Here is a 20,245-nt window from a genome sequence, read left to right as displayed (position 1 = left end):
GGAAGCAATTTTATCTATGTGATCTTGATGGAGGTCATTGTAGTGTCTGCCGTGGACTGTCTTTGCCCATCTTTCTAGCTTCATTTGTGCCGTCTGGGTGGAGAGACTCCTCGCTTAGGTTGAGTGGGGTATACTGCTATATCTGTCTTCCTTGTGGCCTGGTAGAGTGCTGCTGTGTATTTCTGGAAGTAATCCTTCAGGTTAGTTATCGCCATTTTCTGTTGCTCGATGAGGGTTATCAGGCCCCTTCCTCCCTCTTTCCAAGTTATTGTGAGTCTCTCCACGGCTGAGTTCAGGTGTTGTTAGCAGCTCTTGGTCATTGTTGTTCTCATGATTTCCTCCAACTCGGTGTTAGTCCAATCTATGACCCCAGAGGAGTACTGGGACTGTATAGGTGTTTATGGCTTTAACTGTGCTTCCTCCATTCAGCTTTGCTTTCAACAGGCTTGCGAGTCTCTGATGGTATTTTTCGGTCAGGCAAGCCTTGATTTCCTTGTGCTCTAACTGCTGAGCCTGCATCATCTCCAGGTATTTGTACGTCTCTCCTCCTGTCATGGGTTTGATTTCTTTACTAGTCTGCAGCTGGTAGTTTCAGCTGACTAAATTCCCACAATGCAATCTGTGGATCGTGCATTTGTCTAGACTAAATTCCATCCTGATATCATTGTTGAATTCTTCAGTGATCTGGAGTAGTTGCTGAAGTTACTCCTCAGTTGCTGTATAGAGCTTGATATCATCCATGTATATCAAGTGGGTGAAGTTGTACAGGTTCTTTCTTCCTTCTTTGAGGTTATAGCCATATTTGCTGCTGTTGAGCATGGTGGATAGTGGGTTAAGTGCTAGACAGAACCACAGTGTGCTTAGGGCATCTCCCTGAAAGAGTCATCTCCTGATTGGGATTGGTCTGGTTGTAGTGTTCTTGATCTTAATGTTGGTACTCCATTTCACCATTGTTTCTCCTAGGAAGTTTGTCACTATCAGGTTGATTTTGTGAATCTTCAGAATCTGTATTAGCCAGTTATGAGACATGGAGTCGGAGACCTTGCGGTAATCAATGTAGGCTGTGTACTGGTTTGTGGCACTTCTTGTATGCTTGCTCTATAACTGCAGCATCTATGGTTAATTGCTCCTTGCATCCTTTGCTCAACTGCTTGCATCCTTTCTGCTGTTCGGCCATTATGTTCTTGGCTCTCCAAGTGGTCTGATATCTTGGTTATGCAGCTGGTCATGATCTTGTACATCATTGGAAGGCAGGTGGTTGGCCTGTATTTTGCAGGGTTTCTTGTATCTTCATCTTTAGGCTTCAGATATGCGATTCCTTGTGTGAGAAACTTTGGGATTGTCCCTGGGTGCCTTATCATTCGATTTAACTGCTCTGCTAGGATCTTGTATGTGCAATTGAACTTCTTGTACCAGTAATTGTGGATGTTATCTATTCCTGTAGTTCGCCAGTTGAGGGAGTTCCTGATCGACTGTTTTACTTCTTCCTCTCGAATCTACCACTCTCTTATCTCTTGTACATCCTTGGTTTTCTTCCATTCTAGTTTTATTCAAGGGGCTCAGCTGTTATGTCTTACTTCCCTGCTCCACATGTTTCCCCAGAAATTCTCAATCATCTTCTGCTTGGGTGGTCCTTTCCCAACTTCTCCGAGACTCCTCTTTGATCCTCATCGAAGATTCGGTTATCTGTTTTCCTCTGGGAGCTCTCTTTGTATTGGCATAGTGTCTTGCTGAGTGTGAGGAGGTTCTGCTTTAGTGTGTCCAAGTATTCTCCTATGCTCTGATTTTTGGTCTCTTGTTTCTTGTGGATGCTCTCTCTCTTGAGGATGCTCTTCACTTTTCCAATAAATTTCTTACTCCTATTACCCTATTGGTATTGTCAATTGGCCTGTCTTGACACTTAATCTTCTATCTTCTGCTGAAGTCTTCTTTCCCAAGCTGCCGGTTCCTTCTTTTTTTGGTCCTTCTGCTGATGGTCTCTCGTTTCTCTTCCATTAATCCTAGTGGCTGCTGTGGCAGCACAGTATACAGCTGTGTGGATGACCTCAAGTGTTGCACCATTGTTGTCTTATTATTTTTTTTTTCTATTTATTTTATTATTATTATTTGGGCATGTATTAGACAGGGTTAGATGTTTACAGGAATTCAGTTGTTTATCTCTAACTAATAGAATAACAAATAATGGGAGAGTATAAATAATCTGCAGTTATTTATACTCTCCCATGTGATTTTTTGATCACATAGGAGAGTGCAATTGCTTTAGGAGTCTTACATGAGGTTTGAAAATGTTTTTATTTTTGAATAATTAACACAAAAACAGAAGGCAGTGATCACACTCACAATGGAGACTTAGCAACATGCATAATATTTAAATTTTTGACCTTGCACATTTCGTATCATGCCATGTTTAAAAACAAAATTTATAATTTATGCACATAACCCCAGGGGCTCACGTCTTATTAGTATGAGCTTGGCACACTCAGGTCCTGAGTGCTGGATATCATCATTCTTCTCTTTCTTGGCGATTCCTTTCTACTTCTGACTCTCTCTCTCTCTCTCTCTCTCTCTCTCTCTCTCTCTCTCTCTCTCTCTCTCTCTCTCTCTCTCTCTCTCTCTCTCTCTCTCTCTCTCTCACACACACACACACACACACACACACACACACATACACACACACACACACACAGGGTAACTCTTGAATTTTTTTTTTTTTTGACTGGTGCAGCATAAGCCTCAGGCTTCCTTGCACCATATAGCTAATAATAGCAATAATAACCAGAAATGTGTGTGCATATGTAAATTTCATACATTTATGCTTTTTTAAACTGGAAAGTGGAAGAGGCTAACAATTTTATCTTTATATTATATGCTTATAATGGTTTTTTTTTTTTTAATTATATGTAATAAGTACTACAATCCATTAAAAAAAAAAAAAGGTGAAATAAAACCAAAAACATTTTCCAGAAATTACAAATAAGTTGGAGAACTGGTAGGTTCCCCCTCCACCATATTTGTTTCAATATGGGATGCCACAAATGAAGGGTTAAGTTAAATCAAATCTAGCTTTCAGTCAAGAATACAGTGAAGTACTCTTCTTTCAAGGAAAAGTTTTGTGTTAATTTAAGTATGCTGTTATAGATGGGTTCAACTGTACTTACACATCCACAATAGCTCACATCCTTAGCATTCATGGCAAGCCAGGCTGCATTAAGTGTGCCATGGCATAGGAGTTTTCCTGTCAGTATATATAACCCTGTAACTGTATAGTTGATTTTGATTAAGGTCCTAGGTATATAGTTGGTTTTGATTAAGATCCAGGAATATAGTCGATTTTGATTAAGATTTAGGTGTATAGTCAATTTTGAGAGCCTCTTTGTCTTTTGTTCTATGTTATAATGATTTAACAAATATTTAAGGGGTTCTTCTCTATTGAGATCTGGCTGTTAGGTACCCAGGCTTTAACACATTGTCAGTATTTCTTTGCATTAACTCCCTAATTACTTGTCTTTACGTCTATGATTAGTCAGTTGAAAGTATACCAAGGATTTGCCATGATATATACAAGGGCTATTTGAAAAGTAACTTAACAGATGTTTTTTGGGAAGAAAGCAGGCCTTCTTTATTAGTAAAACATTGCAATATTTTGTTTCTTTTCCACTTGTTACAGGATGCTATACAGCTTTGTTGACATCAGGTGACTAAACCAAAATGGCTGACCTACTTGAGATGTAGACAAAGTAACCACGCACAGTTATCCAATTTCTGCATGTCAAAGGCACAAAAACCAACAGAATTCATCAACAAACAAATAAATGTTGTGTATGATCCAACAGGCATGTCCAAGAAACAAGTATGTGTGAATCACTTCTATCCATCCATCATTCCATCCGGCATACAGTTCTGATATATTCAGATCTTTGAAAACACAACTTTCAAAGAATTAATTTTACAATGAAGATGAATTTAAATGGTGCACTGAACCTGGTTGAGCGGCAATGTCCCTGAATTTTATGATAGATCGTTGAACAAATGCCAAATATTTTGATGGACGAATATTTTGAAAAAAGGAAGTGCACCAGAGTGTCTTTTATCCAACATTTCATTGTTCTATGATTTCTTTTAATTATATTTCTTTTAATTATATTATCTTTTAATTATATTCAAATATATTTATTTGAAGAACTATGTATTAATGTATGACAAATATATTTATTAATATATTATAAATTAATTCCAGATGGATTTATGCCAGTTTTTGCTAACTAATGATCTAGGGCCATTTAGCACATAAATAAGATATTTTGTTTATACTCCAGTCACAACCACTAGATCAGAGGAGTTTACAGTTAATGATTTCTGCAATTGCTAATTGTATTTAGCAGTCAAATGGGATTGAACCACAGTCCACTCAAATGCATGTGCTTCAACACTCTTGTGCTTAACCATTCATCTGTGTGCCTTTTGTACATATTAAATTACCATCTAATAACTACTTTAATAATTCTAATCGTATTATATGTACATTCCTCTGATACATTGACAAAGGCTTTCAATGGATACCTGGGTATTTGAACATACATCAGGTGACTAAACCAAAATCCAGTTAAAATGAATAGCAGTATTGGTAATGCCAAGCGATTCAAGGAAGTGAACTTTAGCATTAGCATTAGTAGAGGCATACGATGCAAGAAAGCAAGCTTATGCAGCATCAGCCAAAAAAAAAAAAAAAAACTTCCACTCCCCCCCTCCGTTCATTCAAAATACCTGTACAGCTGAGCCTTAAATTTATTTAGGCTATCAACTTCCACAACAAGGGATGGAAGTCTGTTCCACCAACCAACTACCCACTGGCTAAAGGCAAATTTCCGCAAATCAATCCTACATCTGTCTTTCCTCAATTTGAATTTATGCCCTCTCAGGTGATTTTTCTGAGCAAGAGGCAGTATCCCATCAGCATTGAGCATGCTCAAACCATTCAAGGCTTTATACACCTCTATCAGGTCACCTCGCCGGTGCCTAGTCTCCAGACACTAATATGCAAAACTTAAGCCTTTCTTCATAAGAGCAACCCTTTGTTCCATTCACTAATCTTGTTGCTCTTCTCTGTACTTGTTCCTGCAGCTCTACATCCTTCTTAAAATGAGGCCTCCAGGCCTGTATACAGTACTCAAGGTGTGGCCTGACCATTGCCTTATACAAGGGAATAATCACCTCCTCATCCCTGCTAAAAAAATTCCTATATATCATTGACAAGACACCATGAGCTACTCTTGCAGCCCATCTGCACTGCTCAGAGAACTTCATATCTGCCTGCACAATAACCTCCAGGTCCTTTTCATTCTCTACCACTGTCAGTGTTGGTACATTGCTCTAGGGTTGCTGTTTCCCACATGTAGTACTTTACATTTGTCAATGTTAAACTTCATTTGCTACCTCTCAGCCCATCTGCTCAACCTTTCCAGATCCTGTTGCAGCAGCATAGCGTCAGTAGCGTCCTTTACAACCCTGCCAACCTTTGTATCGTCTTCATACTTGGACATTAAGCTTGATATACCATCATCAATATTATTTATAAATACAGAAAACAATAATGGACCCAACACTGAACCCTAAGGGACTCCACTAATAACATTAGTCCACGATGAGCAGTGTCCATTGATTACCACTCTACCTTCTCTCCCTCAACCACCCCTTTATCCATAACAGCAATTTGCCTCCAATGCCACACTGCTCCAATTTGTGCAGCAGTCTTCCATGTGCAACAGTATCAAAAGCCTTTCTAAGATCCAAATATATAATATCAAAGTTATTCCCTGCATCCAGTTCTTTTGTGACTGCATCATAGTATCCAATCAAATTGGTCAGGCAAGACTTTCCCTTAACAAAACCATGCTGTGTCTGAGCTATAACTGAAGTCTTGTCTAGATGATCCTGCAGTGCTTCTTTAACCAGTGCCTCCATTAATTTTCCTGGAACAGAAGTTAAACTCACAGGTCTATAATTACTTGTGTCAGCCTTTGATCCTCCTTTGTGAATTGGGGTCGCATTTGCACATCTCCAGTCTATGGGTACCTCCCCTGAGTCCAAGGAAGCTCTTATAATTATGGCTAAGGGTTTTCTTACTTCCTTTACTGCCTCCTTTAATATAACTGGATAGATCCCATCCACCCCGGGTGCCTTTCTTGTGTTTATCTTCAACAAGTTCTCCTCCACTTTACTCTCAGTTATTACAAGATTATCTAGTTTACTGCCAGAGTTGAATACACCTCTGGCATTCCCCTCGCTGAATAACTCCTCATGTGTGAATGTAGATGCAAAATATTCATTTAGTTTGTTAGCTACCTGAGCAGGATCATCAACAGTTGAACCATCGATATCAAGTGGACCAATCTGATTCATCCCCTTCCTTCTAGAGTTTACATAAGTAAAGAACTCTTTGCTGTTTTTCTTTGCATCCCTTGCCAAAGATTTCTCATAATCTGCCTTTGTCTGTCTAACCTCCTTTGTAACTTGGTTACAGATCAACTTATATCTATCATAGGCTTCTGTGTTTTTTTTTTTTTTTTTTTTTATGTGAACCCCAAACACGAGAGGTATTAGAACCTATAGTACTTAGTACCGTGCTTGGGTTACAGGTTGAGAAGACGAAAGAAGATATTTGTTGACATTGGACTTGAACTTCTGTAGATTGTAATTTTCAGGAAATACTGGGTCGCGTGTTAATTTATATGTATCCCATGCATTTTACTTCTCTGCCATATGTCTTATTAGTTCATCTGACATCCATTTAGGCCTAAACCTTGAACAATATTTCTTAGCTGGTATGTAAAGCCTAGTAGCTTCCAAGATAAGTTCTTTGAATGCTTCCCATTTTGAATTTGCTGTTGGTAACATCATCAGTTGATCCCACTGTATAGAATTTAAATACTGTCTCAGACCATCGTAGTCACCTTTACGAAAGCAATATCCCTTCCCTTTACCCCTGATGGTAGTTACCTCCTTGAGTAAATCCCACTTCAGCACACTGTGATCACTGCCACCTAGTGGTTCCTCTATCTGCAGATTCTTAATGCATGAAGAATCACTACTGATAATCAAATCAAGAGTATTACTCCATCTAGTTGCCTCCTAAACATGCTGATGTAGAAGACAATCATCCAATAAATCCACAAAAGTCTTGCTAGTGTGTGAGTGACCAACCCACAAATTCCAGTCAATATCTGGGAAATTAAAATCCCCCATTATAAGACTCTCTGATTTACTGGCCCACTCTATTTTCCTGTACAGTTCCTTATTATACTCATCAGAGCCATTAGGCCTATAACACACTCCTACTCTCAATTTCGATCTCCCAATGCTTATGTCACTCCAAACTGACTCGACACTGCACTGTCCAGCGATGTCGACTGGCTTCACTTCCTTGGATTTTATTGTTTCTTAACTAATAGCATAACCCCTCCTCCTTTCTGTAGATGTTGTACTCCCCAAATTCCAGTTCTGCATTCCTTATATCTGTGTGACACCACGTCTCTGATATCCCAACAATATCCACCTTTGATGCTTTGAGCAACACCTCAAATTCATCAAATTTATTTACCAAACTCCTAGCATTGGTGTACACACAAGTATACATGCACCTGTTCTTTTTCTTAGCTACCCTAACACAACCCATGTGTTTACTTGTATCCCAATGACTCCCAGCAGTCTCTGAAATATCCTGCATCTTATTTTCCAAGCTGCTGCTCATTCCAATAGAAGCAGTGCAAGAATCACTTTCACCTCTGCCGGTGGCTACTGTTAATCTATTAGTCCTTGTATCCCCCCAATCTAGCAGTTTTCCGACCCGCCTAACACTGCCTCGATAGCATCAGCAAACATTCTTGCACCCTTTCTATTTAAGTGTAGAAGATCCCTGTAGAAGCAGTCCCTTCTGTTAACAAGTACAGACCAGGCTGAAAAAAATTCTACCCCTTGAGCCTTGCACAGTCTTTCCAGGGCCAAATTGATCAACAAGGCTCTCATCATATACTCCCTCCTGTCATGTCTGGGCAGAATTGCAGACACTTTCAAATTCAACCCTAATTCATAGTTTTTGTTCAACAGTGACCTGTATCCGCCGGTCTCCTACTCTTAATATCATTAGTGTACAACTATATCACCTTTTGTGCCCTTAAAAGATGATATCCATTCTACAACGTCATCAACCTTTGCCCCTGCAGACATACCCTGGTCCTGTTCCACCTATCCTTTTTACAACTTTTTCTGCATCAGCCAAACACAAGTAAATAATATAATAAAAAAGAATGAAATAAAACAGAATATTCATACTATTTCCATTCCCACGTGGTAATCAAATTCTGCTTTAAACTTAGACTCACTGCTTCCATCATGTTCGGAGGCAACTTATTCCAATGTTCGACAACCCACTGCCCATGTGTGAACTTGATGAGATCTAATCTTCTATTATTCCCTGAGGTTTTATATTTGTGTCCCACACGTTTGTACCTTACTCATGAAGGGAACAATTCTTCCTCATTCATACTTGATCCCTTCAGTACCTTATACACCTCAATTAGTTCTTCCCTTAGGTGTTTGATTGTCCAAATTTTCAGTCTACACTTCTAAGCCATTATTCATATGTGTATCATTTTGCACTCATCACCAATCTGGTTTCACTACTCTAAACCCTCCCCAGAAGTTCTGTCTGTGTCTTTTTTTTAGGTGTGGTCTCCAGACCTTGATACAATATTCCATATGTGGTCCGATCATTGCCTTGTAAAAAGTGTTAATGACATCCTTCTCCCTACTAGCAAAGGTCCTACAAATCAGAGACAGGACACCATGTTCCTTCCTAGCTGCCATTTAAATTTCATGGAAAATTTCATGTCAGATTGAATTGTAACATCAGTCTCTTTTGGCTTGGACCACTGTTAGCTCCTTTCCCCCTTGCTTATCACGTGACTCTGGGATTACTGTTCCCCAAATGCATAATCTTGCATTTACAGGCAACCTCCCCATTTAACATGATTGACAAATTGTGGCAATCCTCACACAAGATGGTTATTTATATAACATGGTTTCGTTCTAACACAGTTAGAGAATTGCAGCGAACCACGCATAACACGATATTTTTGAGCTGTTGTGCAGGGATAACCCTGCTATTATGTTGGATGTAATTTTTCAATATTTCTATTCTTTTTTTTTTTGTGAATCTCTGCTGTTGGCTCACTAGTTGTTATGCCCCTCGACGTGGGCACCTGTACTTGGTGAGGGGACCTCCCAGTGAAGCTGCTGGGCTTCCAGATTAGCATCAGTAGGATCTAACGCCCATACCTTGGTTCCAGGGTTACATCTTTGGAATCCGGCGTGTGCAGCTGTGCGCCGCGACCCGTGGAATTTGGAAAGGGGGATCCTGGTGGTTGAGGGGCCCAGCCTTAATACACCACTTTGGCCCCTGCTTCGACAAGACGGGTGGTCCCGGACCAGCCCGACTGGGATCAGTCGGCGGGTGGTTCTTACTGCTAGGGTCAACTGCATTCCAATAAGTCTCCATCCCTTTGGTCCTGGGACGGGATCAAGGCTTATTGGAAACATGGGTATGGTGCCTCTAAGCTAACTTTGCGTCCCATTCGTGTACGTAGTACCTGCTAGTTCACGAGTGGGCATCCCCTCGTAGGGCTCCGTGGTGGGTGAGGTACTTAGGGCATCTGAAATTTTTATCTTACTCCTATGAGTAATTTAAATCCTTCTTCTTCTGGGGCCCCAACAAGGCCCCTACCTAATCGATCGTCTGATGATAGTGAGAGCAATTCTGCTAAAAGAGCCAGAACTGAGGAGAAAACACCATCTGTGACACTTCTTTTCCTCATTCTTCATTCCACCGGAGAGCAGCCAATTGGGAAAATGTCACCTTTCTTTATCCAGAAAGGATTAGAAGGGATGGCAGGTTCAACCAAATTTGTAAAATGGCTGTGTTCTGGAGATATTTTAATTGAAGCTTCAAATACAAATCAAGCCAAAAAAATTTTGAAAGCCACATCTATAGGGGGTATACCCATCATCGTAACCCCTCACAAAACTTTGAACTCTTCACGAGGTGTCATATCAGAGTGGGATCTCCTTCACGTTTCTGAAGAAGAGATCTGCTCTGAATTAAAAGAACAAGGAGTAACAGCTCTCGAGCGAATATCCATGCGTAAGGATGGGAATCTCGTCCCTACCCGAGTTCTCATCCTAACATTTAACACCCCACAGCCTCCAAGTTCCATCAAGGCAGGGTACTTAAATTGCCCAGTGAGGAGTTACGTTCCAAACCCACTGAGGTGTTTTAAATGTCAAAAGTACGGCCACTCACAAACAGCTTGTCGTGGTAACCCTGCCTGTGCTCGATGTGGTGCTAAAGATCACAAGAGCAAGGAATGTCTAGCTCCTAAGCCTAATTGTACTAACTGCCAAGGAGTGCACCCTGCATACTCTTGAGCATGCCAGCGGTGGAAGGACAAAAAGGAAGATCCAAAAATTAAAAACAGAGCTGAACATCTCCTACCCAGAGGCTAGAAAACGCATACAACCAGTAAATAGCGGGAAGCCTTCATATGCTCAGAAGGTTTCTGCAAAGTGCACTATCGGTACACAAACAGAGATGACTGTACCACCAAGAGAGTCATTCACTCCAATTGCACGCTATTTATTGAGTTCACAAAAACCCACCAAAAAAACACAATCAGCTGCCACTCCTATATCCATACCTCTTAGTGCTCCACCACTACCAAAACCAAGTGGTAAAAAAGAGCAACCAATAATAACAGAAACAATGGATGTAGAGGACAAGGAGGTATCGGATGAATCAGTCTTGGAACTCTTTGTGGAGGAAGAAATGGATACCGGACAGCGTCCATACTTCCCAAAAAGAGATAAACCCAAGACTGATAAAAGTAAGCCCTCAGCATCTCGGAAGCCGCCTGATGGACCCACCAAGCCAAAATAATGGCTAAATTCCTACAATGGAATTGTCGTGGATTCTGGCGAAATACTGATGACATCAAGGCCCTCCTGCAAAAGCACAAGCCCATTTGCTTGCAGGAGACTTACCTAAAGGCAAATGATGATCCCACCATGCGTAACATCACAATTTTTCGTAAGGATAGAATTGCAGATGGTCCTGCTTATGGAGGAGTCGCTATCCTTGTGGGCAACCAGACTCCTGTTCAGCCCTTGCTAATTACAACCAGCATAGAGTCTGTTGCAATTCGCCTTACAGTGGGATTCCTATTAACCGTGTGCTCTATTTATTTGCCACCTGGGACTGACATCTCCTAGGAAGACCTTCATGATCTTGTAACGCAGTTGCCTCCCCCTTTCTTACTTCTCGGGGATTTCAATGGACATAATACTCTGTGGGGTAGTGCTAGCATTAGCGGAAGGGGACGAGTCATAGAGCGTATGCTAAATGACAATGACCTCTCCCTTCTAAATATTGGAACAAACACATTCTTCCACATGCCTACCCGTACGTTTTCTGCCATTGATCTCTCTCTATCTGCTCCCCTCCTCCGCTCACTTGAGAAGTGGAGGAGAACACATGTGGAAGTGATCACTTCCCTGTGATAACCTCGTTACACAGTGGGAGACCATGTCTTCCTTTCAGGTTACCATGGTGGAAGTTTGATCAGGCTGACTGGAGTGCCTTTCAATACCTGGCAAATTTTGACATCTCTGCAGTCAGTCAGGGGCCTATCAGTGATGCAGTCACGTACATAACAGAAAATATTGTCCATGCAGCTGCAACTACAATTCCAAAAACGTTCACCCGGTTTCCTTTGTTTCCAAAACCATGGTGGAATTCACAATGCACAGCAGCAAAAAAGGCTCAAAATAAAGCACAACAGTGAAAAACAGACCCTTAAGTTCACATCGAAGGATTCCCACGCGTATAATGGGCCATTTACTAACCACGAGCTGAAAACAGCACTTGCCCGTACAAAGGCTACCGCTGTTGGAAAAAGATGTTGGTGAAAGATGTTTTATCATTTCATAATAGTAAAACATCTTTCACCAGAGTCCATGGACTGTCTGCTCTTCCTGTACAACAGAATCTTTCTTGAAGAGCATTTTCCGGATACCTGGCGCAAAGCAACTATACTTGCTTTTCCCAAGCCAGGAAAGGATCCTAAATCTCCGAAAAGCTATCGTCCTATTGCTCTGACTAGCTGCCTGTGCAAAATATTGGAGAGAATGGTCAATGCTCATCTCTTATGGTATTTAGAAACGAATGACCTTCTCTCCCGATTTCAGTGCGGCTTCTGAAGAAACAGGTCCACACTGGACCACTTAATCAGACTGGAAACATCTATCCGAGATGCTTTCCTAAAAAGAGAACACTTGGTGTCCATCTTCTTTGACATGGAGAAAGCGTACGACACAACTTGGAGATTTGGTGTTTTAAAAGACCTTTACAATCTCGGTCTAAGAGGTCATCTTCCCGTTTTTATTAAAAATTTTCTATTCTGCCGTTATTTCCAAGTTCATGTAGGATCCTCCCTTTCGCGGCCCTTTTGCCAAGAGGAGGGGGTACCACAAGGATCTGTCTTAAGTGTCACGCCTTTTGCCATTCAAATAAATTCTATTTCTGAACAACTTCTTCCAACTATAAACAGTGCACTCTACGTCGATGACTTCAGCATATTCTCTCAATCATGCAATATGAGGGTTATTGAGAGACAACTGCAACAAGCTATTGACCGTCATAACTCCTGGGCCACAGCCAATGGTTTCAGGTTCTCACTGGAGAAGACCGTTTGCGTCCATTTTTGTCACAAATGTAACCTCCACCCTGAGCCTGAATTACGACTTGGACAAAGCACCATTCCAGTTGTATCAGGGGCGAAATTCCTGGGACTCGTTTTTGACAAAAAGCTGACATTTGTCCAACACATTCGTTAGCTATGCACAAAGTGCACGAGAGGGCTTAACATTCTCTGCTCTCTCTCTTCTACCTCTTGGGGTGCAGACCGATGCACTCTACTACGTCTATACCGTGCATTTGTACTCTCAAAATTAGATTATGGGTCTCAGGTATATGCATCTGCCAGAAATAGCGCTGTTCGTTGGCTTGACCCCATCCATCATCAAGCCATTCGTATTGCTACTTGTGCATTCAGAACATCACCTGTCCAAAGTCTGTATGTCGATGCAAATGAACCATCCTTGTCGCTTCGACGAATGCAGTTGTTTCTACAATATGCCTTCAAGCTGAAGTCCCTGCCAGACCATCCCATGTGGACATCTGTTTTCGAGCCACGATGGGAAAATCTTTATAACACACGACGGACCGCCAATCGCCCATTCGGCATTCGTGTTTAAGAGCTACTCAATGAGCTTAACGTCTCGGTAGACAAGGGTGCTTGATCACCAAAGGAGCCCCTTCCATCCTGGCATGCACAAACACCAGCATGTGACTTCTCACTCAAGATTGCGACGACAAGATTCCGTCTTCTGTCTACCTGCAGCTCTATTCACAACACCGTGCAGAACATTTGGCTTCTTGCCAGTTTACACAGACGGCTCGAAGTCAGAATCGTATGTGGGATCTGCTGCTGTTTTTCCAGATAATACCATATCAGAGCAGATACCCCTTGACTGCAGCATTTACACTGCAGAGCATGCTATAGAGTTAACTCTAGATCACATAAGAAAACACCGATACCAACGGTGTATTTTATATGCCGATTCAGTGAGTGCACTACAGTCTTTATCAGCGGCATCACGCACTAATCATCCGACCCTGTCCCGAATTCAGCAGATAATATACAGCCACTATGTAAGTTGATTCGATATCTGCTTCTGCTGGATCCCCAGTCACATCGGGGTTAGAAGAAATGATTTGGCTCACATTGCAGCCAAATCGGCACCCCTGACGGATAATCTTGACCTGTTAGTCCCCTATACAGACTACAGGCAAGTGATCTGTAGTAACCAACAATCAGTGGCAAGATTTGTGGCATCGCCTGGTTACTACAAACAAACTATGTCGAATTAAGCCTGTGATTCAACCTTGGCGGTCTAGCTTACGCAGGGATCGCAAAGAGGAAGTTGTTCTTGCTTGGCTCCACATAGGACACTGTCATGTGACACACTCCTTTTTGCTGAGGGCTGATGCGAGCAATACGACACCATTTTATCCATTGAACATATTTTATGTGATTGTACCAGTTTTAGAAATGCTCGTTTTACCGCTTTTAACCATCTGACTGAGCCATATACACTCAGTCAGATTTTATCCGACAGTGACCATGTGTCTGCTATTTTTAGCTTTCTAAAATCAGTAAACGTTTTTACTCACATTTAAAAAATCTACCTTATTATTGTTACTTGTTTACTGATATTTGTCTTTTACAGTTTATACTTGTTTTTATACCTTGACTTAGTGACCTAATTCATTAGGTCACTGAAAGTTTTACTTTTTTTATGACAAGGTTTTGGTGCATTATAGCCTTAGTTGCTAATGCGCCAATAAAACCCAACCAACTAGTTGTTATGCAAAAAAAATTGTTGGGAAATCGTTGTATTTTATATTTTTGGGAAATACCTGTTTGTGCTGTTGAGCTTGTGTTTGTTTGAAACCATAAAAAATTGTGACTTCAAAGCATGCGGTTCTTGAATTTTAAGGTTTTTGGTTTTTATTTTATCATTTATAAATTTTTCCGGATATATATTACTAAACTTTGTTTTTAAGAACCGTATCAGAATAATTTTTTTGTTGTGAATTAAATTCCAGCCCTAAATTATGCCCAAGGAATGTAAAAAAGCACCGCTCAAACTATTTCTCTAAAATCAAAGATACAAATTTTGGATCATCTTAAAAAGGGAAAAGGGTATTATACATAGCAAAAAATTTAAATTTAAATGAACAGCAATCTGGACCATAAAGAAAAATGAACATAAAATTAGAACTGCTGTTGCTGCAGGATCTTTCTGCAATATGACAGCTCATTCTCAAGCACCAATAATTGAGAAAATGGAGAAAGCACTCATTATTTCGATTGATGATAGCAGTAAAAAGATCACATTAGACAGCAATGTAATTAAATAAAAGGCACTAAAATTTTTTAACCATTTAAAAGAAAATGGAGAATTTTCTGTTAACCTGGAGTTTGTTGCCAGTAAAGGTTGGTTTAAGCAATTTAAAATCTGCTTCTCATTACATAACATAAGAATTCAAGGAAAAGGTGCATTGGCTGATAATGAAGCTACCAAGAAGTATAGTATGCAGAGAAATTTCAAAAAATGATTGTAGAGCACAGATACACACCACATCAAGTTAGTTTTAATGCCGATGAGACAGGTCTTTGGTGAAAAAAATGCCCAATAGAATGTTTATTTCAAAAAAAAGAGAAAACTGCACCAGGTTTTAAGGCATCAAAAGATTGTGTAACGTTACTTATGTGCAATAATGCATCAGGAAAAAATCTAGATTTCAAAGTTTTATTACTATTGGATAATGTTCTAGGCCATCCAAAATATTTAAGTCATTCAAATGTTGAAGTAATGTTCCTACCACCTAACACAACATCTTTAATTTAGCCATGAGATAAAGGCATTATATCTACCTTTAAAACTCAATATATGAGAAAATCGCAGTGGTGGATTTTGGAAAAAATTGATTCTGAATCTATTGAAGTGATGGAGGCATGGAAACGTTTTTTAGTTGTGTACTGTATTGGAATCACTTTATCTCTCAAAGAAGTAAAACCGTCAGCATTAAATGTCTTGGAAATGTATGGTCAGAGTTAGTTCATTTAGGAAATATGGCAGAAAACAACCCCTTGAAACGGAAAATTGTGCACTGTATCGGAATCACTTTATCGCTCAAAGAAGTAAAACCATCGGCATTAAATGCGCCTTGGAAAAATGTATGGCCACAGTTAGTTCATTCATGAAATATGGCAGAAAACAGAATTGGAGCAATAGTAGAACTTGCTAAGTCGTTTAGAAGGGAAGGTTTTGATGATATGATTATTGAAGACATTCAAGAATTACTGGTAGAAAAAGAGGCTGGCAAAACGGATTTGGTGGAAATGGCATCGGAGGTAAACCAAATAAATTCAGAGGATGATAGCACAAATGAAAATTTTGAAGTTCTAGATTTTGCTAAAAAGAATACAGGAAGGCATAAACTTAGCCAAGCAAGTAGAAACTTATTTTTTGAATGCAGCTCCTTCGACTGAAAGGAGCACAAAGTTCAAAAGGGAGCTTCAAAAATGCTTAGCTCCATAACATGAAATTTACAAAGCTCTATCAAGCAAAAGCAAACAAACCCAGATTACTGATTTTTTAAAGAGAGCAGAAGATACATGAAATCTAGATGCTGCAGAAGAAAGTTCAAAAGGTGAAGATATTCTGCAACAGAGAAAATGTTCTCATTTGATTATGCTTAGCAGCAATGAAGAGGAAGAAAATTAAATGAATGTACATTGTCTAACATATATCTTTCGCAGTTTAATGCATTTGTTCAGTTATTACTATTTTTAATAAAAATTAAGTTTCCAATAGTTATAAAAAAAAAAGTGGTGTGTTTTTGGTAGCTTTTGGAATGTAATCCCCTTTTTGTACTGGTTCTTAGTCCCATATAACACAGTTTTTCACTACACGAGATTTCGTAGGAACCTAAGTACCGTGTTATATGAGGGTTGCTTGTAGAACCATTAAACTTTAATTGCCATTTTTTGAACCATATATGTAACTGATCCAAATCTCTTTGAAATAACGTTATCTGGCTCAAATTGTTAATCACCTAACCCACTTTCAAATCATCAGCAAATTTTGAAAACATACCATCTATATCACTTAATAAAATTAGAACTAGGAGGCAGCCCAACACAGATCCCTGTGGGGTTCCACTTTTTACACTATCCCACCCCAAAGATTGACCATTTATGACAACCCTGCAATCTGGCATAGGACCTTACTAATAACTCCAACTTCTTCCATTTTATGTAGCACCTTCCATGCAGGACCATAACAAAAGGTTTAATGAAGTCTAGATATATATAATGTAAAGTTGTTACCTGCATCTAACTGCTTAATGACTGCACTATAATAATTTATCTGATTGGCTAGGCAGGATCTCCAATTGCTCTTGTGCATTCCTATTTTTATCATTACAGTATTAGTTTTATTTTCTTATAAATATTGAGTGGTGGTTAATTATTAGTATTTACTAATTTTATAGTGATAATATTTTATAATAATAATACAGAGAATGGGATTGGAACACAAAATCAAATGGGTATATATCAGATATAACACAATAATTAAAATAAAGGCTTAACAAATTTAACCTTATACTGTTTAATGAATTTAACTTGTCAAGCAAGTGGCTCATCTGGCACTTGATTGACTTCGCTTTGGCTATTTTCTGTCTTGGGAACATAGGGAACCATAATTAAAACAAATTTTTGAGTACATAAACAATAGGCATAAAGCTATTAAGTTCAAAATGGAAATTGAAGAAGAAGAAGATGGGGAAACTGCTATTTCAAGTTGTCTTGGTAGAGAGGGAACAAAATTCTATTATTGCCTAGATGTGTAGGTAAAAAACCAACTCCAGACATAACATTAATTTGAGCTACCTGATTAATATTAAAACTTATTTAATAGGCTGCAGCTTATTGCCTGAAAAAAGAAATTTGTTGATTAACTGAAAGGCATCACACAACCTTATTAACAGTGAGTTTCTGCAGAGAATGTTTGACAAAACCATGAGTAAATATGTGGAGATTTATGGGAATATTACTTTATAGGAAAATAAAAAATGCAAATCAGAGACAAATTCAAAAAACTGGTCACAATCCATACATAAAAGTAAAAGGAGGAAAAAACTATAAGAATTTATAATTATTCTGAATTCAATGTGGTATTTCAGGCACAGTTCCCCTGACTAGGAGAAGACGTGTTGCATGCAAAAACATGTGGTCACGGGAAAATGTAATTGCTGAGACGGAGGTTATATTAAACTAAATTCCAGCCATAACATTAAATTAATTTGAATTACATCTATATCCCTTCCTATATTTTAAAATAATATAGATGCATATGGATGTATCTATTCAGTGACAGAACATAAATTGAAAAAAAATTCCATTTTTGTTTTTTTGTATACCCACGAATTAAAATGAATGTATATAAACACAAGAGAACAGATTTTAAGGTATGGTTACTGGACTTCTCTGATTAACCAATTAGGGATAAATCACTCTCTTAATGATGTCATCTCCCTTCTCTTACTTTCTGGGTATCCTGATCACAGAGAAATGGTGCTAAAAGAAGTAGTGACTAAGGAACAGGCAGAAGGTCTTGAATGTGATATTATTGAAAGGTAACAATCATGGTGAATAGCATAGTAATTTGTAGTTATCTCTTGATAGTAATCACCAAAGTTACTAGATTATCATAAAAAAGTGCCATTCTAGAACAAAAAAAAATGTTGTAATACTGTATTTTGTTGAATTTACCAAAGCCTTCCTTTTCATTAGCTATGAGTGAAATTTGCTTTATCATGAGAATATTTAAATTTTTTATGTACCATCAGTTATAGAAGCAGTTAGGTTTCTGTATGGATGACAAGCCTGATTCAATGAACACTGTCCATTATTTTCTAAATCCATTAAATCAAGTTACATTAAATTGAGAGTGTACTCTCACATATACATATTTATTTAGATTTTTTGTTAGATTGAATCCAACTAAATGCTGAAAAAGAAAAAAAAAACTGGAAACACTTGAGAGCCATACAAACCCATCCTGAGCACTATGTGTGGGCCATCAGTTGGACAACCCTGGTATTGATAAAATATATACATTTACTTTATTTGTATTATTTATTATATGTATAATCCATCTTTTGAGTCAGACTAAATCTCTTGTAAACAGTGTGTTATAGGAGATTTTTTGTTGTTCTACTGATTCTTTTCTAAGAATTGGCATTTTCCGGACACCAGCAGTTTTACAAGTGAATAAATTTTTTTGTTACAGATGTCATTATTATTGTATTGCTCCAAAATAATTGGTTTTATATATTACATAAGCAATATATAATAATAATATATAAGCAGTAAGTATTCATTAATAATTATTAATATATAAAAATTAATAATTCAAAGCAGAAAGCAGTTTGAATATACTTTGAATTAAAAGTGGACATTTTTGAAAATTTGCAATATATCCCTTTTAAGGTGCATCTTCAGTAGCTGGTGCTGTTCAGGTGGATCAAATAATGTCACTGGAATCACCAAATGCCTCTACAGGACATGTGCTTACAGCTCCTTCACTGGCATGTTTCACAAATATGCCACAGATGACAACTATACCAGGAATTACAGGTCTCAATGTAGCCAGACAAATACCAACACAGTTACTGCACCCTTCTGCAACAGTTTGCAGAACTAACAATGCAACTACTGTATTAACAAATACAAATGCTGGTAATATAAATGCAGCTGTGAGTGGACAGGTAATCAATAACATTGGATTGTTCCTTAAAAAATTCAATAATTATTTATAACATAAGCAAGTAATATTATTATTATTTCTATTGGCAATATGATTATAATTTACTCTTCTGTAATAAATATTTGAGGTGCTGGTCACACAGAGATAAGGAATGCAGAATTGGAATTTGGAGAGTACAATAAAAAGGGATAAAGAGGGAGGGAGGGAGGGGTCATGCTGATAGTTAAAAAAAATACATAAAATCTAAGAAAGTGTATCCAGTTTACATGGATAGACAGTGCAGTGTTGAGTCAACAAGTGCCCCTCACGCTTCTTGATTAGACCGGGGTTCGAGCCCATCACCACCAAATACGGAGGATGCGGAAAGGTCAAAGGAAAGACCACCGCATATTCCCGGAGCAATATGGCCTTAGTTGCTAATGCTCCTAAAAACCAAATAACAAACAAAACAACAACAAACAAGTGCCCCTGGATCTGTTAGATTCAGGGGCACTTTCTTCTGAATCTGATTTTCCATCCATATTATTAATAGCCTTTATTAATAGAATAGATGTGCAGAAATTTGCATTTAGGCAGTGAGTGGTTGATTGCTGGAACAAACTTTCATATGCCATTTTGGAAGTTGGCAGCTTATATAAATTCAAGGCTGAAACTAGACAAACTGTTGGAGTGAATGGATGGGTGAAACAGTGTCTGTCTGTCTGTCTCTCTCTCTCTCTCTCTCTCTCTCTCTCTC

The 20,245-nt window shown here is 38.8% G+C and overlaps 1 protein-coding gene across 1 annotated transcript in view; it reads left to right on the top strand.

Moving 5' to 3' along the window:
- Positions 1-20,245, top strand: part of LOC150079412 (uncharacterized) — a 178,054-nt gene that overhangs the window by 9,688 nt on the left and 148,121 nt on the right. The window contains exon 2 of the mRNA XM_090383056.1: positions 19,233-19,510. Coding sequence (XP_090239182.1) covers positions 19,233-19,510 — 278 coding nt within the window. The remainder of the gene's footprint in view (positions 1-19,232; positions 19,511-20,245) is intronic.

The sequence above is a fragment of the Mastigoproctus giganteus genome, chromosome 10 (genome assembly GCF_048544385.1).
Source record: "Mastigoproctus giganteus isolate SK-2022 chromosome 10, ASM4854438v1, whole genome shotgun sequence".
In the NCBI taxonomy this organism is placed as follows: Eukaryota; Metazoa; Arthropoda; class Arachnida; order Uropygi; family Thelyphonidae; genus Mastigoproctus; species Mastigoproctus giganteus.
Note: the sequence above shows the minus strand (reverse complement) of the source record. Positions and strands in the feature narration are given on the sequence as shown.